Raw genomic sequence first — 26219 nt, forward strand, 5'->3', positions numbered from 1 at the left:
CCCATCTCACCAGGGCTCCTTTTCAATTTAAATGGGTTTGTTTGTTACTATCAGTATGATATATATTCAGGGACTAAGCGTTAGTGGTTAAACTGTTACAAAGGGGCGGTGGGGTAGCCTGGTGGTGGAATAAAGCTAGTCAGTCAATCAGGGACTAAGCGTTAGTCTACTGTTACTGGAAGGCGTCCGGTTCGAGGCCGGGTTCGATTCCCTACATGGGTACATTGTGAAACCCATTTCTGGTGTCCCCCACTGTGATATTGCTTGAATATTGCTAAAAGCTCTCACTCACTCACTCACTCTACTGTTACTGTTGTGGTGGTCAGTGGCAGCTGTAGTGTATATCAGCACAGGAATCAAGTTGTGGTTAAAATATTGACAATTTTAGGGACTGTTCATAATTTATGGCTTGGGGTTGATGATGATTTTAGGGTTGGGATCACCCATTTTGTTCTGGGGAGGTAAGGGGTCATCAATTTTGTACACATGTATGGGTGGGGTGGGAGGTGATTAATTCTGTAGATTATAATATTAAAAGATTATGCTTAAAATTATGGGTAAGGGGTGGGAATTGGTTTTGTACCGATATGCAACAACTGACGGTCATTTACTTTGTGCGTAAAAATTTAGTTCTGTTGTGTGTGTGTGTGTGCCGTAGCGTTGCGTGGAATAGCTCTTTGTCGAATATTTTTTGTGTGTAATGTCCAGAAATACAGGATTAGGCCAAATTTATCTCGACATACACAGCAAATGTCAGTAGATATATAAAATGTTTCCTGTTCTATATCAAGTTTGCCGTTCCTAATGCTGGATTGAGGTGTCTTGTATTCCACTGTTAACAGGACCACAAAAGCAGAAGAGGCTTAATTTCATCTTACTGTATTAAATGCACTGTTAAATCTACCTCTGAAAATATTATCTTTAAAAAAATCCCAATTTTGATCCAGATATATCCCTACTTTTTCCCAGTTTGTCAGCTAAGGATACTTAGTTTAGTGTCCTCAATACATCCTTGATATGTGCATTTGACTTGCATGCTGTGAAATGTTTTCGAGGCACGGTTGTCCCTGTAGTGTGGGGCATGGCAGTTCATCTTGCAAAGATGTGTTGAGGAGTTCCAGACTCCTATGGTTGGGGATTTACACACCTGTTTGCCAAGATACCTATTCTGATTATGTTGCTTGTGGGTTTTGCTAAATTGTGTAGATCTGGGCCCCGTTTCACAAAGCTCTTGTAAGCCTAAGATCTCGTAACTTTTCTCATAGCATTCGCACCTCCTATGTTACAGTATAGGAGGTACGAATGCTACGTGAAAAGTAACGAGATCTTAGGCTTACGGGAGCTTTGTGAAACGGGCCCCTGGGCCCTTATTCTCGAAATGTTCTTAGCCCTAAGAATTCTTAACTTTGATCGTAGCCAATGTGTTAAGAATGGGCTTAAGAAGTTCGTAGGGCTATGAACGTTTCGAGAATAGCCAGTCTGCATAGTGGCAGGGATGGTGGTGTAGCCAAGTGGTTAAAGCATTCAGTCATCATGTCAAAGATCCAGGTTCAATTCCCCACAAGGGCACAATGTGTAAAGCCCATTTCTGGTGTCCCCCACAGTGATATTGCTAGAATGTTGCTAATACTAACATAAAACACAACTCACTCACTGCAACAGTGAAGGCTTTCCTTTCATCCAGATAATTGTGTTTTTGATGTTTTGATGTTGCATTGAGCAAACTTGAAACAATTCCTGTAAACAATCAAGTCTTGACCAGACAATCCACTGATTATCATCACGAGTTTTAACAAAGATAAGTGGGATAAGTTTACATGCATCAGAAGGGGAGGTGGGGTAGCCTAGTGGTTAAAGCGTTCGCTCGTCAAGTCAAAAAGACCGGGTTCGATTCCCCCCATGGGTACTATGTGTGAAGCCCATTTCTGGTGTCCCCCGCCGTGAGTATTGCTGGAATATTGTTAAAAGCGGAGTAAAACTAAACTCACTCACTCACTCACATGCATCAACATGGCCAACTTGCCATCACATAACTGGAACATTGTTAAAATGAGCGGGGGAGTATGGTTTGAGTGAGTGAATGAGTGTGTGAGTTAAGTTTTTGCCGCTTTTATCAACAGTTCAGCAACAGTTTATCAACAGTTCATGGCTGGGGACACTAGAAATGGTCTTTGTACCTATGTGAGGAATAGAACCAGGGTCTTCAACGTGACAAGTGAATGCTTTAACCACCAAGCTGCACAAACACCTCATATTGTGCTTAAAAAAAGCTGCATCTGCTCAAATACTGAGGTTTCAGTTTAGAGCCATGAAGGGTGTCCAATTAGTATGCTCGACTTGTGAAAATAAAGTGCCAGGCAAGAGGGGAAAGTATCATTTAGTTGTTCTTGGGCAAGTGCAAAATTCTGTGGTGTTAACTTTGAAACGCTTGAGTGGAACTTTAAGTCAGACCTTTCTGACTTAGTTGATCATGTAACTCAACCGGGTGTAAAACCATCGAAAGCACAATACAGAAGTGCTTTAATGCCTGTGTTTCTTTGTTTGTTTAATTCCGTCTCTGTATGGTTTAATTTTGGATTGAGTTTCTAAAAACTCCCTCTAAACCAACATTTTCACCAGTCCCGAGCGATTACGGTTTAGAGGGAGTCCACTGTAATTGATGGGCATTAGGGTAGCCTAGTGGTTAAAGTGTTCACCCCTCACACCTAAAACCCTAGTTTGATTGCCTAAATTTGTATAATGTGTAGAGCCCAGGTATGTATTTTGGTCACTGGTTCCATGTTCTCATGTGTTTTCAGGTTCTGTCAGAGGCGTACAGGGTTCTGAAGCCTGGGGGCAGATTCATGTGCCTCGAGTTTAGTCAAGTCAATAATCTATTTCTCCGATCGTAAGTATGATTAGCTATTCAGTTTCCATGATTACAAGTATTTGCTTTTACTAATTTTTATTTTAATCAAGAGTTTTCGCAGCATGTTTACCATATCTTTTGAATTAGACCATGTTTAACAAGACCCATAATGCTTGCTGGTGAAAGCAGTGTTTTGGCAACATTCGTGAAACAAAGGTGCAGTTTTACGTTGCGAAAAGAGTTTAGTGTGGGTCCCTGGACTGTAATAATGACTTTGTTAGTGTCTCGGGGCCTGCTAGCCCGTGGCTAGTAAAAATCCAGTTGAGCCAGTAAATCTCCACAGTCACTAGCCCGACTAGTTAGTGAATTTTCATGGGGTAATTTTGTAAATATATCAATCTCTCCGACTTGTTAATCTATAACATACTTTCAAATCATGCAAGATTATGGCCTGATAAAAATGATCATCGTATTAGAAGCTTTATGATGAAACCTGTGTCTATATTCAAATTTCGGACTTGAGAATTATTTTGTGGGCTAGTAACTTTCAGGCATATCTAGCCAGACTGGCTAGCAAAATTTGGAAACTATTTCGCACACTGCATATTCAACACACGTTTTGTTCTGTTCTGTTCTGTTCGATAACTTTTCTGTTTTGTTGTGTTCTCTTCTTTTCTGTTAGATTACTTTTCTGTTTTATTCTGTCCTTCTGTTCTCCTTTGTTCTATAAGGTACCATTATGTTCTGCTATCATAAGTAAACCTGAAACAATATCACCATTTCAAGGTATTCATCACGGTCAAATGAATGTATTCTAACAATGATAAAGGCAGTATGTCACAAAACATTTTGAGCCAAATATCCGAAACCTTTGACGTCATTTTCGTGCACATTTCATAGTATTACCACATGAAGTTTTATTAGGTATACTAGGCTGAAGGGGGCGGTGGGGTAGTCTAGTGGTTAAAGCGTTGGCTCGTCACGCCAAAGACCCGATTCGAATCCCCACATGGGTACAATGAGTGAAGCCCATTTCTGGTGTCCCCCGCCGTGATATTGCTGGAATATTGCTAAAAGCGGCGTAAAACCAAACTCAGTCAGTCAGTACTAGGCTGAACATAATTTACCATAATTTACCATAGACATAAAACATAGACCTGACATGGAGCTCAGTGGCTGGACTGAAGAACAGTTCATTGAATATATGACACATTTCAAAACGTAATCTGCTTCATGGATAATTACCAGATGCACATGGTCTCCATGGAGGTTACACAATAGCTGCGTTTTGGAACTTTCAGTTATCTTATGGATGTTTAGTTTTTGTTTTCGGACAATGTGTTGTGCACGCGAACACATAATGCTTCGTGGATAGGACATCTGCACGTGAATTTCATGCATGTTTGTTATATAAATGTATTTTGTGATCCTACGGAGAGTGTGTTAGAGTTAGAATGTTAGAGGGTATTAGTGTGTTGGAGATTGTTAGATGGTTAGTCGAACGAACATCTGTGTGTTAGATGTTAGATTATTCAGTCAAAATTGGACCTTAGTAAGGTATTGCAGCTTTCATGCATTGTCTTGAATTAATTAGTTCATTGTATATACAAATCAACAATTGTGGGAAAATAAGTTTGGTTACTTTAGAATTTTTGTATGTTTTCATTCCACTGCAAAACAGTGGCTAAGCAGCAGACTAGAAAGGTAGAAGAAACGTGTCGGACGGTCCTTATTTCATACACGTCAGTAAGCATTGTCCTGGTGCATGAAACACCAATATAAAATAAAACAGCACCATTATCATCATTTGGTCCATTGCATTGTGTTGTCATGAACGACTTTGTTGTCATTATTTATTTACATGTAGATTGTGTTGTGTGCCATCAGTACTCATGAATGTGTAAACATGGAAAAGATATGAATATTCCCTTGTGTTTTATGACAAAACATCAACTTTCTATTCAAAATCCTGAAATATTCCACCATTTATTATAGTGAGTGAGGAGGGAATACAGGTTTCACTTCATACCATATACTGGAACCATGTTCCCATAGTTACTGCGGTTGTGGTTTTCTGCTGAGAGTTTCTGTTGTGGTCGTGCTCTGCTGACACAGTTCCTGCTGTTGTGAGCTGCTGACACAGTTCCTGCTGTTGTGGTGAGCTGCTGACACAGTTCCTGCTGTTGTGGTGAGCTGCTGACACAGATCCTGCTGTTGTGGTGAGCTGCTGACACAGATCCTGCTGTTGTGGTGAGCTGCTGACACAGATCCTGCTGTTGTGGTGTGCTGCTGACACAGATCCTGCTGTTGTGGTGAGCTGCTGACACAGTTCCTGCCGTTCTGGTGAGCTGCTGACACAGTTCCTGCTGTTGTGGTAGGCTGCCGACACAGTTCCTACTGTTGTGGTGAGCTGCTGACACAGTTCCTGCTGTTGTGGTGAGCTGCTGACACAGTTCCTACTGTTGTGGTGAGCTGCTGACACAGTTCCTGCTGTTCTGGTGAGCTGCTGACACAGTTCCTACTGTTCTGGTGAGCTGCTGACACAGTTCCTGCTGTTGTGGTGAGCTGCTGACACAGTTCCTGCTGTTGTGGTGAGCTGCTGACACAGTTCCTACTGTTCTGGTGAGCTGCTGACACAGTTCCTGCTGTTGTGGTGAGCTGCTGACACAGATCCTGCTGTTGTGGTGAGCTGCTGACACAGATCCTGCTGTTGTGGTGAGCTGCTGACACAGATCCTGCTGTTGTGGTGTGCTGCTGACACAGTTCCTGCTGTTGTGGTGAGCTGCTGACACAGATCCTGCTGTTGTGGTGAGCTGCTGACACAGATCCTGCTGTTGTGGTGAGCTGCTGACACAGTTCCTGCTGTTGTGAGCTGCTGACACAGATCCTGCCGTTCTGGTGAGCTGCTGACACAGTTCCTGCTGTTGTGGTAGGCTGCCGACACAGTTCCTACTGTTGTGGTGAGCTGCTGACACAGTTCCTGCTGTTGTGGTAGGCTGCTGACACAGTTCCTACTGTTGTGGTGAGCTGCTGACACAGTTCCTACTGTTGTGGTGAGCTGCCGACACAGTTCCTACTGTTGTGGTGAGCTGCTGACACAGTTCCTACTGTTGTGGTGAGCTGCTGACACAGATCCTGCTGTTGTGGTGAGCTGCTGACACAGTTCCTACTGTTGTGGTGAGCTGCTGACACAGTTCCTGCTGTTGTGGTGAGCTGCTGACACAGATCCTGCTGTTGTGGTGAGCTGCTGACACAGTTCCTACTGTTCTGGTGGAGCTGCTGACACAGATCCTGCCGTTGTGGTGTTCTGCTTACACAGTTCCTGCTGTTGTGGTGAGCTGCTGACACAGATCCTGCTGTTTTGGTGAGCTGCTGACACAGATCCTGCTGTTGTGGTAGGCTGCTGACACAGATCCTGCTGTTGTGTGTGTGCTGCTGACACAGTTCCTGCTGTTGTGGTGAGCTGCTGACACAGATCCTGCTGTTGTGGTGAGCTGCTGACACAGATCCTGCTGTTGTGGTGAGCTGCTGACACAGATCCTGCTGTTGTGGTGAGCTGCTGACACAGATCCTGCCGTTCTGGTGAGCTGCTGACACAGTTCCTGCTGTTGTGAGGCTGCTGACACAGTTCCTGCTGTTGTGGTGAGCTGCTGACACAGTTCCTGCTGTTGTGGTAGGCTGCTGACACAGTTCCTACTGTTGTGGTGAGCTGCTGACACAGTTCCTACTGTTGTGGTGAGCTGCTGACACAGATCCTGCTGTTGTGGTGTTCTGCTGACACAGTTCCTGCTGTTGTGGTGTTCTGCTGACACAGTTCCTGCTGTTGTGGTGTTCTGCTGACACAGTTCCTGCTGTTGTGAGCTGCTGACACAGTTCCTGCTGTTGTGGTGTGCTGCTGACACAGTTCCTACTGTTGTGGTGAGCTGCTGACACAGTTCCTGCTGTTGTGGTGAGCTGCTGACACAGATCCCTGTTGTTGTGGTGTTCTGCTGACACAGTTACTGCTTTTGTGAGCTGCTCCTGACACAGATACTGCTGTTGTGGTGAGCTGCTGACACAGTTACTGCTGTTCTGTCTGCTGCTGACACAGTTCCTGCTTTTGTGGTGAGCTGCTGACACAGATCCTGCTGTTGTGGTGAGCTGCTGTGTTGAGCTGCTGACACAGTTCCTGTTGTTGTTTTGAGCTACTGACACAGATCCTGCTGTTGTGGTGAGCTGCTGTGTTGAGCTGCTGACACAGTTCCTGTTGTTGTTTTGAGCTGCTGACACAGTTCCTGTTGTTGTAATGTTCTGCTGACACAGATCCTGCTGTTGTGGTGTTCTGCTGACACAGTTCCTGCTGTTCTGTTCTGCTGACACAGTTCCTGCTGTTGTGGTGATCTGCTGACACAGTTACTGCTGTTCTGTTCTGCTGACACAGTTCCTGCTGTTGTGGTGAGCTGTTGACTCAGTTCCTGCTGTTGTGGTGAGCTGCTGACACAGTTCCTGCTGTTGTGGTGAGCTGCTGACACAGATCCTGCTGTTGTGGTGAGCTGCTGACACAGTTCCTGTTGTTGTGATGAGCTGCTGACACAGTTCCTGCTGTTGTGGTGAGCTGCTGACTCAGTTCCTGCTGTTGTGATGAGCTGCTGACACAGTTCCTGCTGTTGTGGTGAGCTGCTGACTCAGTTCCTGCTGTTGTGATGAGCTGCTGACACAGTTCCTGCTGTTGTGTTGAGCTGCTGACACAGTTCCTGCTGTTGTGGTGAGCTGCTGACTCAGTTCCTGTTGTTGTGGTGAGCTGCTGACACAGTTCCTGCTGTTGTGATGAGCTGCTGACACAGTTCCTGCTGTTGTGATGAGCTGCTGACACAGATCCTGCTGTTGTGGTGAGCTGCTGACACAGTTCCTGTTGTTGTGGTGAGCTGCTGACTCAGTTCCTGCTGTTGTGGTGAGCTGCTGACACAGTTCCTGCTGTTGTGATGAGCTGCTGACACAGATCCTGCTGTTGTGATGAGCTGCTGACACAGATCCTGCTGTTGTGGTGAGCTGCTGACTCAGTTCCTGCTGTTGTGGTGAGCTGCTGACACAGATCATGCTGTTGTGGTGAGCTGTTGTGGTGAGCTGCTGACAAAGATCATGCTGTTGTGGTGAGCTGCTGACACAGATCCTGCTGTTGTGGTGAGCTGCTGACACAGTTCCTGCTGTTGTGGTGAGCTGCTGACACAGTTCCTGTTGTTGTGGTGAGCTGCTGACACAGTTCCTGCTGTTGTGTTTAGCTGCTGTGTTGAGCTGCTGACACAGTTCCTGTTGTTGTTTTGAGCTGCTGACACATTTCCCACTGTTGTGGTGAGCTGCTGACACAGATCCTGCTGTTGTGGTAAGCTGCTGACACAGTTCCTGCTGTTGTGGTGAGCTGCTGACACAGTTCCTGCTGTTTGTGGTAAGCTGCTGACACAGATCCTACTGTTGTGTTGAGCTGCTGACACAGTTCCTGTTGTTGTGTTGAGCTGCTGACACATTTTCCGCTGTTGTGGTGAGCTGCTGACACAGTTCCTGTTGTTGTGGTGAGCTGCTGACACAGGTCCTATTGTTGTGATGAGCTGCTGACACAGTTCCCGCTGCTGTTGTGAGCTGCTGACACAGATCCTGCTGTTGTGGAGCTGCTGACACAGATCCTGCTGTTGTGGTGAGCTGCTGACACACAGTTGTTGTGGTGAGCTGTTGACACAGTAAGCTGCTGTTGTGGTAAGATCCTGCTGTTGTGGTGAGCTGCTGACACAGTTCCTGTTGTTGTGGTGAGCTGCTGACACATTTCCCGCTGTTGTGGTGAGCTGCTGACACAGTTCCCGCTGTTTTTGTAAGCTGCTGACACAGTTCCTGCTGTTGTGAGCTGCTGACACAGTTCCCGCTGTTGTGGTAAGCTGCTGACACAGTTCCCGCTGTTGTGGTGAGCTGCTGACACAGATCCTGCTGTTTGTGGTGAGCTGCTGACACAGTTCCTGCTGTTGTAAGCTGCTGACACAGTTCCTGTTGTTGTGGTGAGCTGCTGACACAGTTCCTGCTGTTGTGTTGAGCTGCTGTGTTGAGCTGCTGACACAGTTCCTGCTGTTGTAAGCTGCTGACACAGTTCCTGCTGTTGTGGTGAGCTGCTGACACAGTTCCCGCTGTTGTGGTAAGCTGCTGACACAGTTCCTGCTGTTGTGGTGAGCTGCTGACACAGTTCCTGCTGTTGTAAGCTGCTGACACAGTTCCTGCTGTTGTAAGCTGCTGACACAGTTCCCGCTGTTGTGGTAAGCTGCTGACACAGTTCCCGCTGTTGTGGTGAGCTGCTGACACAGTTCCCGCTGTTTTTGTAAGCTGCTGACACAGTTCCTGCTGTTTGTGGTAAGCTGCTGACACAGTTCCCGCTGTTGTGGTGAGCTGCTCATACAGTGTGTATATATTATGTTATTTGTCTGTAGATTGAGGTTGTACAAATATGCTGCTACATCAAACATATGTCTGTACATAACAGACATATGTTTAATGTAACAAAGTATTTGTCAAATGATATGTAAGAATAATATCATTGGTTGCTCTAACTAGAAGGATTACGGTATCCATCTGCAGCAATAAACCATCCCTAAACACTTCACAGGTGTCCCCTATCACTTTATGTGATAACTCCTCAAACATCATAGGGTATTGATGTGGCCCCAGGGGAGTTATTCCACCAGTTGAGGGAGGTGCTGGGGCCTGTAGTAAATACGTCACAGCAGTGGGGAGGGAAGGGCGGGGGTCTGGGAGGAAGGGCGGCATATGATATTTATGTATTTCAGACTCCACTGCATGAGGCTGCAAGCCTGGACTTCTGCCTGTTCTGTGTACTGCACTGAGGGGGAAAGGTCAGTCAGAATCTGGCTGATGGATGGAAGCTATCACATGTTGACTTTGTAAATTATGTATCTACCAAGCTCTCTCTCAGCCGGTGGTACACACTGTGCCAGGAGAATGTTCTGTAATCAGTGTTAGATATGTGGGGAGTCCTGGGATCCTAGCTTGAAGTCAGGGTGTTGTGTGAATCTGTGGGTAGCCCCATAAACATTAAACTTTTGATGTGGCTTTGGCTTTACCCCTAAGCTTTTATGTTTAACTCCAAGACTTGTAATCAACATCATCTTATTAAAGTTGACACAAAAGTAATTTAGAGCTGCATTGTGAATCAGATGAAATTTCTAGATCGCCAGTAGAATCATGAATGACATCATGTAATTGTTTTCAACTTGCTTCCATGATGATGATAATGGTTGTCGTCGTCGTCATCATCATCATCATCATCATCATCATCATCATCATCATCATCATCATCATCATCATCATCATCGTCATCATCGTCATCATCACGATGGTGCTGTCAATGGTGATGGTGGTGATGATAATGATTGTTTATGGTGGTGATAATTATATCTTATAAGAGGTTTAGCTCAATAGAAAGCAAAGATTTCTGTACAGCTGTATCTACTTAAAATTCAAATGTTAGAGAACACTATTTCTTCATTATTGTTGCTTAGAAGTTTATCGATATTGTAAAAACAGACTAAATCCCTCACTGCAGACCTCCATAACCTTTTACATATTCTGCTTGACCGTGTGGACTTGCCGTCTGCAAGGGCCTTGCATTATGATGCAACAAATCTGAAAGATCTGTTCTACCACGTGAGCGCTCATCTGATAGTGAACTACCTGAGGGAAGTTGATCTGTATCATAAATTCTAACTGTGTAATGTGACTAACAAAGTTCCTGCCTTTAAATTTAGTGCTATGATTTTTTCTGTTTTTAAATGACAATGCAATGAATATGTGTTTTTTTAAATAAAACTCAGTTTGACTCTGTACTTGCAATGTTTATTAATGCAGCTTTGTTCTCGTCTCTATATAGCTGGAATAATGCCGATGTGACGTAAAACCCAACTCAACTCAATTCAACTCAACTTTTACAGAGTGTGAAAGGATAGAGTTAGCTACTAGTATGTTAATCAGAGCTAGTAAAAATGTAGAAGGACCAGTGGTTTTGTACAGGAAAGTCAAGTCCAAACAGAGCTGGAGTCTACTTTGAAAAATGGTATCTCGCCCTGAGTGTGCATCATGTTACCCTGTGAACTAACAGAATTATTGTTATTTGGTGTGATATTTGTTGTTTGTTTGTCCAGCCAGTAGTATATAATTACACAGACAGATCGAGGGTCCAGTAGATTCCTTGTAGTATGAGGTACTCTCTGGCATGCACTATTGGGGTCATAGGGCCACACATGAAGGAAAACTAAAAGGAAAGTTTGCCCAGGTGCTCTATTTTTGGATAAGAAGAAATTGAATGATGTGACTTCAAAATCAAATTAAAAATAGCTATAACTTAGTTTAATAGTGATGAAGATAATTGATGAAATATGTTGTGTACATTTAAACTGCATCTCCATGAGTAAAGAGTCTGCGAAGCGAAGGTTAATGGTTCAGTACCAGGCTGTGGGGAATTATAACAACAGTAAAATGATTTCGCTCGGCATTAAGGAGGAAAACAAGGACTGATTGTCGTATGTTGTGACGAGTATGTTAAAATCAGCAACATGCTCACTCACTCACTCACTCTCACTCTCACACACACACACACACACACACACACACACACACACACACACACACACACACACACACACACACATCCATCCATCCCACCCAGTGATAACTGAATACACGCACACACGCACGCACCTTGAAATGCAGCATGTTGTGTTATTCTCAAAGGTAGATGAAAAGCTTGAATAATATGAATGGGCTAAAACTAGTACCAACTCTGCCATTTTTCAAAAATAGACTCAAAACACACCTCTTTTAACGGTATGTTTCATAAAATCCTTGTATTTTCTTGTACATATGAACTGCGACATGTCAGCGCTTTGAGCATTAACTGTGTTTGGTTGAAGTCAGCGTCATATATACTCTTATAATTATCATTAAGATGAGTGGACAAACAAAATTCACCCTGTACTCACTAAGCAGTTTTCAGTGATTCGGTAACTCTCGACTGATATATGTCATGTTCTTTACGACAGTGTTACATTCTCATGTGTAGTGTTCTGAAACCGTCTACACAGATGCACCACTGACTGGGATTGTGATAATGGAGGATATTTGTTCTTATGTTTTTTTCTTATCATGTCTGGAAAACATATATTTTCCTTCTTGGCTTCAGGTTTTCACATTTGCAAGATGAGATAAAGATGGTGTTTTGCACAACAGTATTGGCAGTGTTTGTTCCTTATCCTACATCGATAACATTTAACACAAAACTCCTGACTGAATTCTGCTCTTTGTTGACTGAAGGTATGCCATAGAGTCTGATGTTGCACATTTGACTGTGCAGAGTTGCTTCCCTTAGGCACTCCATGATCTGCTGAGCATTGTTTGAGTTGCTGTATTACTCTGATTTTGATCTTTTGTTATCAGAACTATACCCATTATCCACTGTTTTGTGATACCAAATGTCTGTGATTGGCAACACTGAAGTTTTCTTCTGTAGAGTTGCTTCCCTTTGGTGTTCCATGATCCTATGATCTCTGGTTCTAGTCTCAACTGAGGCAGGCAGCACTGCAGGTTTTATTCCCACATAATAGAACTCATCCTCATTAATCGGTATTATATTTCTGATGAATGAGGGAGTGAGTTTAGTTTTACACCGCACTCAGCAATATTCCAGCTATATGGCGGTGGTCTGTAAATTATAATCAAGTCTGAACCAGACAATCCAGTGATCAACTTCTGATGAGTGATGAATCACATGGACCATTTGACACTGTAGCTTTGAATGTATTTACCTTTGATTAACAGAAAGCTAAAACGAAAATTAAACCACTTTTCTTTCATGACAGAAACAAGCTTTGTTATAATCAGTATTCATCCCTGTGGGGATTCTGAATCAGGATTGGTCCCCAACAGTGACTTAAATATAATAAAGCGGTCAATGAGTGAGTAAGTGAGTTCAGTTTTACGCTGCAGCAATATTCCAGCAATATCACTGGGGACACTAGAAATGGGCTTCACACATTGTACCCACATGAGGAATCGACTGAGGCCTTTGGCGTGGCAAGAGAATACTTTAACCACTAGGCTACCCCACTGCCCCATTAAGCGGTCATGCTGAGGGTGGTAATAAACAGCATGCACACACCACAAACGTTTATGCACACACTTGTGACTCACTCAGTTGACTCGGCTTTTATGTTGTCATCAATACAACTGGAAACTCCGAGTATCATAATGTCTTCACTCTCTGTCCTTATACCCATGAAGACCATTGTTCTACCAGTGTAGATGTGGAGGGGTAGCCTAGCAGATAAAGTGTTTGCTTTCATGCTCAGGGTTCCATTCCCCACATGGGTACAATGTGTGAAGCCCATTTCTGGTGTCCCCTGCCATGATATTGCTGGAATATTGCTAAAAGCAGCATAAAAACATACTCACTCACTAACTTCTAAGAGGGTATACATTTTTAACAGTCTCCAACTTGTTTGTATCAGTCCTGGATTTGAAATACAGATCTCTTGTGAAAACATGTAGACAGAAACATTCAAGATCATGAGTAAGAGAAATTCTGTTCTAAATAATAAGAGAGTATGGAGCTGGTGTGATGACTTCTGAACCAAAGCTATCATAACGATTGGATTCTGTGTACATATATTATAAATGAGTCATGAGATACATACACTGGATAATGTTGTGAGTCATGAGATACATACACTGGATAATGTTGTGAGTCATGAGATACATACACTGGATAATGTTGTGAGTCATGAGATACATACACTGGATAATGTTGTGAGTCATGAGATACATACACTGGATAATGTTGTGAGTCATGAGATACATACACTGGATAATGTTGTGAGTCATGAGATACATACACTGGATAATGTTGTGAGTCATGAGATACATACACTGGATAATGTTGTGAGTCATGAGATACATACACTGGATAATGATAATGTGAGTCATGAGATGCATACACTGGATAATGTTGTGAGTCATGAGATACATACACTGGATAATGTTGTGAGTCATGAGATACATACACTGGATAATGTTGTGAGTCATGAGATGCATACACTGGATAATGTTGTGAGTCATGAGATACATACACTGGATAATGTTGTGAGTCATGAGATACATACACTGGATAATGTTGTGAGTCATGAGATACATACACTGGATAATGCTGTGAGTCATGAGATACATACACTGATAATGCTGTGAGTCATGAGATACATACACTGGATAATGTTGTGAGTCATGAGATACATACACTGGATAATGTTGTGAGTCATGAGATACATACACTGGATAATGTTGTGAGTCATGAGATACATACACTGGATAATGCTGTGAGTCATGAGATACATACACTGGATAATGTTGTGAGTCATGAGATACATACACTGGATAATGTTGTGAGTCATGAGATACATACACTGGATAATGCTGTGAGTCATGAGATACATACACTGGATAATGTTGTGAGTCATGAGATACATACACTGGATAATGCTGTGAGTCATGAGATGCATACACTGGATAATGCTGTGAGTCATGAGATACATACACTGGATAATGTTGTGAGTCATGAGATACATACACTGGATAATGTTGTGAGTCATGAGATACATACACTGGATAATGTTGTGAGTCATGAGATACATACACTGGATAATGTTGTGAGTCATGAGATACATACACTGGATAATGTTGTGAGTCATGAGATACATACACTGGATAATGCTGTGAGTCATGAGATACATACACTGGATAATGTTGTGAGTCATGAGATACATACACTGGATAATGTTGTGAGTCATGAGATACATACACTGGATAATGTTGTGAGTCATGAGATACATACACTGGATAATGTGAGTCATGAGATACATACACTGGATAATGTTGTGAGTCATGAGATACATACACTGGATAATGTTGTGAGTCATGAGATACATACACTGGATAATGCTGTGAGTCATGAGATACATACACTGGATAATGTTGTGAGTCATGAGATACATACACTGGATAATGTGAGTCATGAGATACATACACTGGATAATGTCATGAGATACATACATGAGATGTGAGTCATGAGATACATACACTGGATAATGCTGTGAGTCATGAGATACATACACTGGATAATGCTGTGAGTCATGAGATACATACACTGGATAATGCTGTGAGTCATGAGATACATACACTGGATAATGTTGTGAGTCATGAGATACATACACTGGATAATGCTGTGAGTCATGAGATACATACACTGGATAATGTTGTGAGTCATGAGATACATACACTGGATAATGTTGTGAGTCATGAGATACATACACTGGATAATGTTGTGAGTCATGAGATACATACACTGGATAATGTTGTGAGTCATGAGATACACATACACTGGATAATGTTGTGAGTCATGAGATACATACACTGGATAATGTTGTGAGTCATGAGATACATACACTGGATAATGCTGTGAGTCATGAGATACATACACTGGATAATGTGAGTCATGAGATGCATACACTGGATAATGTTGTGAGTCATGAGATACATACACTGGATAATGTTGTGAGTCATGAGATGCATACACTGGATAATGCTGGAGTCATGAGATGCATACACTGGATAATGTTGTGAGTCATGAGATACATACACTGGATAATGTCATGTGAGTCATGAGATACATACACTGGATAATGCTGTGAGTCATGAGATACATACACTGGATAATGTTGTGAGTCATGAGATACATACACTGGATAATGTTGTGAGTCATGAGATACATACACTGGATAATGTTGTGAGTCATGAGATACATACACTGGATAATGTTGTGAGTCATGAGATACATACACTGGATAATGTTGTGCACAGTGACAGAATTTGATACCACAGTGTCTGGACTGACAATTTTCAAAATGGCTGAAATGTAAGTGGTGTACTGTGAAACAAACTAAACCTGACCAACAATTTAATCATTGATATTGAGACAAGTCAGGACGGCTCTGTCTTTGTTATCTTCCATATATGAACCTACAGTTACACTGGTTCTGAGCTAATATCAGGATAAAGGAGTCACTTATTTTCAAATTTACTGTTTAATGACCATCCACTGAATTCCTCATAACATGAGGTACATTCCTGATTGTTTATGAAAAATAATTATTCAAAGGGCAGTTTTCAGGATTGTCTTCACTGACAATGGAAAGAAATGACTTAGCGTGAAAAATGCTGACTGAGTGTCTACAGACTTCATGACGATGTCATCAATTATTGACTGTTTTACAGAGAATGTTTAAATGTTACAACCTTGCAGAGTGGCCTTGTCTTTAGGTTTTACAGTGCTCTACCTAACTGATATTTAAGTAACTTGTGAAAAACATTAATGTGAGTCATTTTTTTATTTTTAGGCATTTTCTAGAACTAGAAACAATTCAAATATTCAGATGCTGGTTCAAGTGTTTATCACATTTATCACATTTGTGGTGTTAGTGGTAGTTATCCGGATGATGATGATGATGATGATGATGATGATGATGATGATGATGATGATGATGATGATTTTGTCCAAATTATCATCATCAATGTCAGCAAGAACATTTTATCCAAATTGACATGTGGTCATAATAATCATCATCATCATCATCATCATCATCATCATCACTGACGTTACCATTATCTATATGAGCAAGAACCCTTCATCCAAATTAAAACATGATGAAATTATAGTTCAAGTACAACGCAGTACAACAGGGCCATCCAACAGCAGAAGAAACCTATGCCAGACATGAACAGTAATCAAATCAGGCGATATATAATTCATGCAATATACATTTTCAGTGGTTTTAGCCCACGTATGCAAAATCGTGTAATATGGCACAGACTATACAATGCAGCATCACCTTGTGTGCTGGCCAACTATTGATTATCTATACCTATGGGGGACTTCTCACACTGTTGTGGAACAGGAGACACAGTTCTCCAGCACTATGTCAAAGTACTCCCTAACATTTGTCACATTAAAAAATTCTCGTGTCCTACATTGTTTAGTAGAAGTGATACGCAGGGCTCCAGCACTGGGAATCACTTCTGTCAGATTTGCCACATCATATTGAGAAATTAATCAGGACCTATGGGTGATGCTGCTTGTGGCTTTTGGGGATTTATTATATTGCCCAGAACAATCAGCACAACTCTAGCATGGTGTCGGGCAGTGGGGTAGCCTAGTGGTTAAGGCGTTTGCTTGTGGGGCGAAGACCTGGGTTCAATTCCCCACATGGGTACGATGTGTGAAGCCCATTTCTGGTGTCCCCCACTGTGATATTGCTGGAATATTGCTAAAAGTGGCGAAAAACTCAACTCATACAGTCACTCACTAGCATGGTGTCATAGCGCTTGTTCTGAATTGTTATATTGTCATGTTCATGTTTAATCAGGTCCTATGGAGGACTCAGCAGTAGCTGAGCGGGTTAGGCGGCTGACTTTGTGTGCTGGCGATTAGGTGCCTGACTCTGAGGGTGTGAGTTCGAATCCCGGATGGGGCTCAACTCAAAAAGTACTAGAATTTGTACTTTACTAAGAAAGTGTAATCCCAAATATAACACATGTTACATTCACGGTTCAACTAGTGACAGCACAGCTCCTTGTTGTTGCTTTAAGAGATCACATTCTGACACAGTAATTTTAACTGACCTCTCCCTCTCTAGGCCTCATTTATGTGAGTAGGGTAAACATACCTATTTTAAGGTTTTATAATCAATCATTTTCTGTTTTTGTATTGATAATATTTGTTTTGTCGTATGGCAGTTACATCAAGAAATGCTGTAAATACTGTAAACCTAGAAAGTATTGTTTCATGAAATTACTGAGTAATTGAGTATGGCTAACAATAACTTTAACTTCATCTGACCCGTGAAGATCCGGGGTAGAATAGGTCTTCAGCAACCCATGTGCTTGCCATAAAAAGGCGACTATCTTGTCGTAAGAGGCGACTAACGGGATCGGGTGGTCAGTTTCGCTGACTTGGTTGACACATGTCATCGGTTCCCAATTGCGCAGATCGATGCTCATGCTGTTGATCACTGGATTGTCTGGTCCAGACTCGATTATTTACAGACCGCCGCCATATAGCTGGAATATTGCTGAGTGCGGCGTAAAACTAAACTCACTCACTCACTTTAACTTCATCTTTAAAGTTTTGCGACACCCTGTTGATAAGATTGTCAAAGATGAAAGCTACTTTTGCATGTGTTGTTTCCTGTGCTTAGGAAGGTGTGATGATGCGGTTAACTAAGCTCCGTGACAGTTTTTTAGATGAATAGATACATATTTTGCTGCAGTTGACAAGGAAGGATGGCGTAGTGTGTTTAACTGTAGATATAATGTCTGTTACTGTTACGTGGGCTTATTGACAGGTCAGTGAACTCCCCTGATTAGAGAGTTGACACTGTGTGACGATGTGCAGATCGGGAAACAGGATGTGCAGGATTATGTATCTAATAATGTGCTAGCTGATTTGACAATGTGTGAAAGTCAATAAAAGAAATATTTGTCCTCAAGTTTTATGTTTGCTGTTGGTCTACAGAAATAACTGTCATGAAACTATTATGTGTCACAAACACTTTTCACGGTATTTTCTCCTCTCAAAACTTTCGACATTTACAGCTCTATTACTGGATGTTTGTTATGTGAAGTTGTTTAAAAGCAGTGTTTGATTTTAAGGACCCATAAATATCCAGGTTATGGTTGGTCTTCAGGAACCCATGTTGTATGAAGCAACTATGAGTGTAGCAATATCAAATGGTCAGAACACCTAACTGTGTAGACTAACTAGACTGGGTCTCTGAAATGAACCTATTTTACAGAAAAAAGGTTTTAACTAAAATGAAATACAACAAAAAGGAACCCAGTGACTTTCTTCATTTTTCTGAAACTGTTGTAATCTAGACTTGCCACACATTCTAGACTTGCATGGGCTACATTGGGTATATATGTTTCAGGGTCTGTATAACCCCAGAAACTTTCTTCATTTTCCTGAAACTGTTTTAATCTAGACTTGCCACACATTCTAGACTTGCATGGGCTACATTAGGTATATATGTTTTGAGGGTCTGTATAACCCCAGTGACTTTCTTCATTTTCCTGAAACTGTTGTAATCTAGACTTGCCACACATTCTAGACTTGCATGGGCTACATGTTTCAGGGTCTGTATAACCCCAGAAACTTTCTTCATGAAACTGTTTTAATCTAGCTAGACTTGCATGGGCTATTAGGTATATATGTTTTGAGGGTCTGTATAACCCCAGTGACTTTCTTCATTTTCCTGAAACTGTTGTAATCTAGACTTGCCACACATTCTAGACTTGCATGGGCTACATTGGGTATATTTGTTTCAGGGTCTTTATAACCCCAGGAACTTTCTTCATTTTCCTGAAACTGTTGTAATCTAGACTTGCCACACAATCTAGATTGCATGGGCTACATTAACCCTTTCAACACCGCAGGCCGCTTAAGCGGCCACAACGTTATGAGTCCCCAGACACCGGAGGCCGCTTAAGCGGCCAGGCAGTAGTCACGTCAAAATGAGACATAATTTTAGGAACTTACCTGACTTATGATTCATATATTAAATCCATCACATTTCACAATGTCTGTAAACACTTATTAAATTTCAATTGATCATATATTATCGGCAGAATTAAAATTATAAACTATTTTTCGCGAATGTAATTGAAAACAACGATTCTCGACACATGCTTAGGGAGCTGGTCCACAATAACATTGTCAAAGAGCAAAGTAACGATGGTTCGAGGAAATGATTAAATAAATAGAATAAACTAATGAATAAAATCAACAACAGCATTCATAAAAGTTGTCAAACGCACATATAAAATTACTTTTTCCATCTTTTTGTGCGATCATGTAATGCAAGTCAAGTCACTGACAAGTGACATCTCGCTCGCCTACTCAATCTTCACTACGGACACGATGTTTAATGCGAAAATATATGCATGAAGCATTTTGTCACAGGTCATAACCTAGCACGATATCCAATAAGTCCCATAATTTACGTGATATGTAGCATTTTTGCTTAATATGTTCAGAATAGCATTATTTTACCCAAAACTTTCGCCTAAATCTAAAAGTTTTTCATTTCACGAGGACGTATCCATTGCCGTGAATATGATTGGCTGCCTTAGGTCACGGTCTGATTTTGACCAATCATGCACCCTTATAGCAGACTGTAGCTTAAAAAGCGCCATTAGAAACCAATTTTTATCCAATAAAATCGCTTCTTACAACTGTGAAAATACTCGGCAAGGGTTCAGTGATGTTGTTGATGTTCAGAGCTTTCAAACGATATTCGCATCAAACGATTCGCCTCCCATGTTATTCATAATGAAGCTTCAAAACGGAGGTATTTTCCGTTGTTATGTCATGTTACCGAGCGGAAAGCCACAGATATCGGGAAATAGGCTTACCATACATATTATTTAAGAAATCTTTTATAATAATTTTCTGGTTACGTAAAAGTGAAAATATAAAAGAAAAAGGCACGGGCATGTTATGACATGTCACAAATGGAAAAAATCGCCTTTAGTTTTTGCTTCTTTTCGTGGTTTATCTGGACGCTAAAAATGTAAGCTTGCATTTTCATTCAAAATAATTTTATTTAAGTTGTAGTTGTATTATTTGAATAATATTATAAAAATAAACTTCATATTTATCAACAGTAGGATTAGATCTTTTAAATGGTGTATGGGATGTAGTAGCAATAACGTTTTACAAGCTTATAATTTCCTTCATAAACATAGGCTTCATCTATGACCTCAGAGTCTCTGGGAACTCGGTGTCATGGCAGTAAATGCCTCTGGTTGACTGGTGTTGAAAGAGTTAAGTATATTTGTTTCAGGGTCTGTATAATCCCAGGTACTTTCTTCACTTTCCAGAAACTGTTGTAATCTAGACTTGCCACACATTCTAGACTTGCATGGGCAACATTGGGTATATTTGTTTCAGGGTCTGTATAACCCCAGGTACTTTCTTCACTTTCCAGAAACTGTTGTAATCTAGACTTGCCACACATTCTAGACTTGCATGGGCAACATTGGGTATATTTGTTTCAGGGTCTGTATAACCCCAGGTACTTTCTTCACTTTCCAGAAACTGTTGTAATCTAGACTTGCCACACATTCTAGACTTGCATGGGCAACATTGGGTATATTTGACTGCGGATCGTGAATCATAGCATCAGTTGTCTCATCCAGACTTGATCACTTAGTGATCAACATCATATATTGAGGAAATTGCTGAGTATGGCATTAAACCAGGGTATGAAACTCCCAAAACTTTCAGCTAGACCACAGGGATGGTTAGGTGTAAAACTTGCCAGCCCTGACCAAAACTTTCAGCCAGACCACAGGGCTGGTTAGGTGTAAAACTTGCCAGCCCTGACCAAAACTTACCTGCCCGCAAATAATTTAGGTTTGACAAGCAACGTAGTTTGTCATCCAATTGGAACTCATCATTTATTTTTACATGTGAATTAATAATGATTCATTACCCAGAAATATGATGAATACCTTTATATACATGTATAAATTTTACCCTGACCGTCAGGCAGGTGAATTTGAGAATTTGGAAGTCCATGTTGAAAATAACCCGTCCTGGGTGGCCGGGCAGGCAGGTATTTCAAACACTGATTAAACACCAAACAATAAAATATAACGGGTGAATCCTCTGGTGTCTTAATGTCTTTAGTGTTTCTTAAATCCAGAAACCCCCAAATGTTTTAACATTTTTATAAGACAAGGATCTCTTTACCTCCATGCTTGATTCAGATGTGTCCCAAGTTTAACCATATCATATGATGTCCTTTTCATTTTGAAAATGGGACTGTTGCCAGTGTAGCCCCTGTCACTGGATCGTCTGGTGCAAACAGGATTATTTACCTTCACATAGGTGGAATGTTGCTGAATGCGACAACCTTCATCCATTATAGTTTGAAAGAGGGGTTATTCCCAGTCTACTCTGTCCCCCTGATAACATGGCCCCAGTCTGATGTGTAGTTATTTGCTACATACAGATAAGCCAACAGTTATTAGCTTCCTGAATATGAGAGGACTCCTGGCAGCTCAGTATGTGTTTGCTGTCAGAATACTGGTCTTATTTTATGTATTTCTTTAAATAAACATAATCTTGGGAGCCAGTGGTGATTAGATACTTGTGTCAGATCTCATAAACCTACTTTAGAGCAACTTGAGTTTTTCTGGAAACTTGAGATAAAACAGATGAGCTCAACTACTTCAGCGCCTGACCTTTCAGTGGAGATCTTTCACTGCCATAGTTATTGAAAAACTTGTGTTACATCTCTGATGCTCAATTTGAGACATTTCTCAACAATCCTCCCCAAACTCATAATGGGAAATATATGTATAGTCAGATGAATGAGAACCCTTCTTGTCCATCTAGAAATGTCCATTTTGTCAGGATTTGGGTACTGATGACACACAAGCTGTAAAATCTCATCACCTTTTCCAGATTAGTTGACCTGTGAAGATTCCAGGTTAGAACTGGATCGTCTGGGCTTCACACATTGTACCCATGTGGGGAATTGAACCAGGGATGAGTGAACGCTCTAACCACTAGGCTACCAACAGCCCCAGTAAAAGACGAGAATAGGATACGTTGATTGTTTTTCTAAATACAGGTGTATGCTGAGGGGTTAGACTAAGGCTTAGTCTCTGAATATATATAATTTTGATAGTAACAAACAAGCCCGTTAAAATTGAAAAGGAGCCCTAGGTAGACCAGAACCTGGGGGAAATCTAGACTTGCTTTATTTAGGGCTTTAGCACTGCAGAGAGGGCTTGGCAGTGGGGAAAATAATGTGGTTCAGGGACTGTGAGACAGACTAGCTGAGGGGTCTGTAAATCTCTAGTAGAGACCACCACCTTGATTTTCATACACAGGGATGGTGAAGTAGCCTAGTAAAGATTATAAATATTTCCCAAACAGAACATTTGTGTATGAAAAAGTCCTGCAGTTTCTCAAGTCAGAATACGGTGAGAATAGAAGACAGTTATTGTTTATCTAAATACAGGTGTAAGCTCTGGGATCTGTAAGCCTGTAGGGGGGTTGATGAGGTAGCATAGCAATGTGCAAAATTACGCTGGTCCTGTGGTCCCTGGCTAGTAAAAATTCATCAGGACCACTAAATACTCAGTTTGCAGTGGTCCTGGTGGCCTGAATTTTGTATTGATAGTAAATGTACGAATGTAATTTTGGACCAGTGAAGTATAGACAGAACCACTACTTATTGTCCACTCACTGGTCCTGTGGTCTAGTGGGAAGTTTTGAAAGATTTCTTTCCCTGCATAGTGGTTAAAGTGTTTGCTCATCACGCTGAAGACCCGGTTCAATTCCCAAAATGGGTACAATGTGTGAAGCTCATTTTCTAATGTCCGATATCATAATATTGCAAAAATATTGCTAAAAGCAGTATATAACCTAATTTACTCACTCACTGATAACCACTGTAAATAAGCTAAATGATTGTTCCAGTCCTACACACATTGGTTTCTGTCCTTGCAGGTTGTATGACAACTACTCCTTCCAAGTTATTCCTGTGATGGGGCAGCTGATAGCAGGAGACTGGAAGTCCTACCAGTACCTGGTGGAGAGCATCAGGCAGTTCCCCAACCAGGTCAGTCCCTATCAGTCTCGGTCATTCCCAATCTCTGTCAACCAAATCATTCTCAGTCTCTGTTGGTCTCGATCAGTCTTCATCCCCCTGAACCTAATCTCCCTCAGTCTCTCTCATTCAAATCTCTCTTAGTCTTTGTCTCTCTCAGTCAATCCCTGTCTCTTTCTGTCCTCAACCAAAGCTCTCACTGTATCTCTCAGCTTAATCTCTCAGCTTAATCTCTCTTTGTCTGTCTCGGTCAGTCCGTCTCTCGCCTCTACCAAATCTCTCTCAGTCTCTCTCCATCAAATCTCTCTCAGTCTCTCTCAACCAAATCTCTCTCAGTCTCTCTCAACCAAATCTCTCTCAGTCTCTCTCAACCAAATCTCTCTCAGTCTCTCTCAACCAAATCTCTCTCAGTCTCTGTCTCAAGCAGGTCAGTCATCAGTCCAGCACTATCTGTTCTGTTGTTTCAAATGAAGGAGATTGCAGAAAGGCTGTGAATCAGTCAATTCTTTCGACAAGATATGTTAAAAAAAGTCTGAATTTCTTGTCACATATTTCCTCTGCAGCGAGTGATTTTCCCCCAAAGCAGTAAATGTCAATGGACACCATCACTGGTTTTAATCCTCCCACACCAACTGACACACCATGCTATTTCTGAAATATTGTTCAAAATGGCCTTAAAGCTCACTCCCTAGTTTGTTTATCCTCTCTTTGAACTAAATCATTGAACAAATGCAGTCATCTGTTGGTCCAGGAGGTAGGGAATTACTGGTACCTGACATTTGACTCATGTAGAACCTGGCTTGAGAGAAGATTAAAAGACATGTGCAGTATATATAACACATACCAGATAGTGATATTCACTGCTGTGTGAACCACCCACTCACTTGGACTCTCTGCACAGCGTGGGTTATCACACTTGGCAAATTATCATACATTAGACATAAACAGCTCTGAGATTTGTCTCTTAGTCAGGGATGTCACAGACGTCAAAGAGCCATGAAGATCCGGGTTAGAATGAATCTTCAGCAACCCATGCTTGTTGTAAGACTAAGAGGCAACTAACAGGATCGGGTGGTCAGGCTTGCTGACTTGGTTGACACATGTCGTTTCCCAGTTGCTCATGCAGATGATCACTGGAATGTCTGGTCCAGACTTGATTATTTACATAATTCATAATTCTTGTTAGACCAAGATAGAAGCAAATGAAAGTTTCTTTCTGTTGTGAATAATCAATGGTCAGAAGATGTAGTTCAGCATGTCATTGTGCCCAAATGTAACAATTGCTGTTCATAATAACAAACCACTACCACCCCCCCTCTCTTCTCTCTCTCCCCACCTCTCTCTCTCTCTCTCTCTCTCTCTCTCTCTCTCTCTCTCTCTCTCTCTCTCTCTCTCTCTCTCTCTCTCTCTCTCTCTCTCTCTCTCTCACATACACACACACATGTGTTCAGGCATGGATGTCACTGTATAAATTTATAAATCTTGAACACAATGTTGAATCCCTTTTCCTTCACCTACAAAATTCTCCATTACAGTTGTCCAAGTTCGAGAAAATGGAAAGGCAACAGTTTCTTTTATCTTATAGACCTTGAGAATAAACACAACTGATGAAAATATATGGATGTCAATTTCTTTATTATAAGGAACACAACATTTCAGAGCATATTCTGACTCCTTCATCACATGCTGTTGACATCCATATCATTGTATAAAATAAGGCCCCTCCGACCGGCCGAGACGGGCTAGATTTCTGACTGATGGTCTAAATTTACAGCTTGCCAACCCGATGGTCTGGTAAAAAATTTAGATGTTCCATATACCTGAGTAAATTCACTTTATCTTGGTGTCTGGTCGGGTTAAATTCATTTTGGGCAGGTAACATTTTGAAGTTACCAGCCCAGATGTCTGACTGGGTTTTGGGCTTATTTCATACACTGATCCATATACATATATTCCCACCTTTCATGTGTATCACTTCTAAGACTTAACAGTTTCAATGCCTATAAATCCCCTTTCTGTGATTGTAACACATTTCTAAACCTTCGGTATGGAAGCAATTATGTCAGAGAAACAAATTTTTAACATGTTTTAGCAACTTTCACATATATTTTTATTTTATTTATATTTTATTCTCCTTTGATATAAAAGAAAATATCTTTCGGCATTTCATTTTTTGATATTATTTATAATTCCTATTAAAACTTCTGTTAAAAACATTCTAAATACTTACAATGGCCTTGAGTTTTTCACAGAAATACATTGTAAGGATGAACGCTGCTTTTTGTTAAAAGAATTCATGTTCTTTCCGTATGTGATGTTATCAAAGTCCTGGATTATCTTACTGCATGAGCACAAAAATAAGTCGATCAATGGACGACACACTTATCTATCACCCAGAAATACAAATGAAGTCTGATAGTTTTATGGTCAGGGAAATCATTTATCTGTGTGATAGTAAGACATCCTGATCCCCAGTTTACAGAGTTGATAGAGTTTAGCGTGACATAAGTCCATCACTCTTACATAAAATTAGCACAGTATTGCAAATATGTTTACTTCATGAGCATGACTCAGGGATCCACGTGGCTACCCTATTGGTACATGAAATATGGCGTTGT

The 26219-nt window shown here is 41.3% G+C and overlaps 1 protein-coding gene across 1 annotated transcript in view; it reads left to right on the top strand.

Annotated features, from left to right (window-relative positions):
* The window catches only part of LOC124264159 (2-methoxy-6-polyprenyl-1,4-benzoquinol methylase, mitochondrial-like), a 53260-nt gene that overhangs the window by 5251 nt on the left and 21790 nt on the right, over nt 1-26219 (top strand). The window contains exons 6-7 of the mRNA XM_046698896.1: nt 2799-2887; nt 23502-23613. Of these exons, the coding sequence (XP_046554852.1) occupies nt 2799-2887; nt 23502-23613 (201 nt within the window). The remainder of the gene's footprint in view (nt 1-2798; nt 2888-23501; nt 23614-26219) is intronic.

The sequence above is a fragment of the Haliotis rubra genome, unplaced genomic scaffold, assembly GCF_003918875.1.
Source record: "Haliotis rubra isolate DU_JTF1 unplaced genomic scaffold, ASM391887v1 Scf910, whole genome shotgun sequence".
Lineage (NCBI taxonomy): Eukaryota > Metazoa > Mollusca > Gastropoda > Lepetellida > Haliotidae > Haliotis > Haliotis rubra.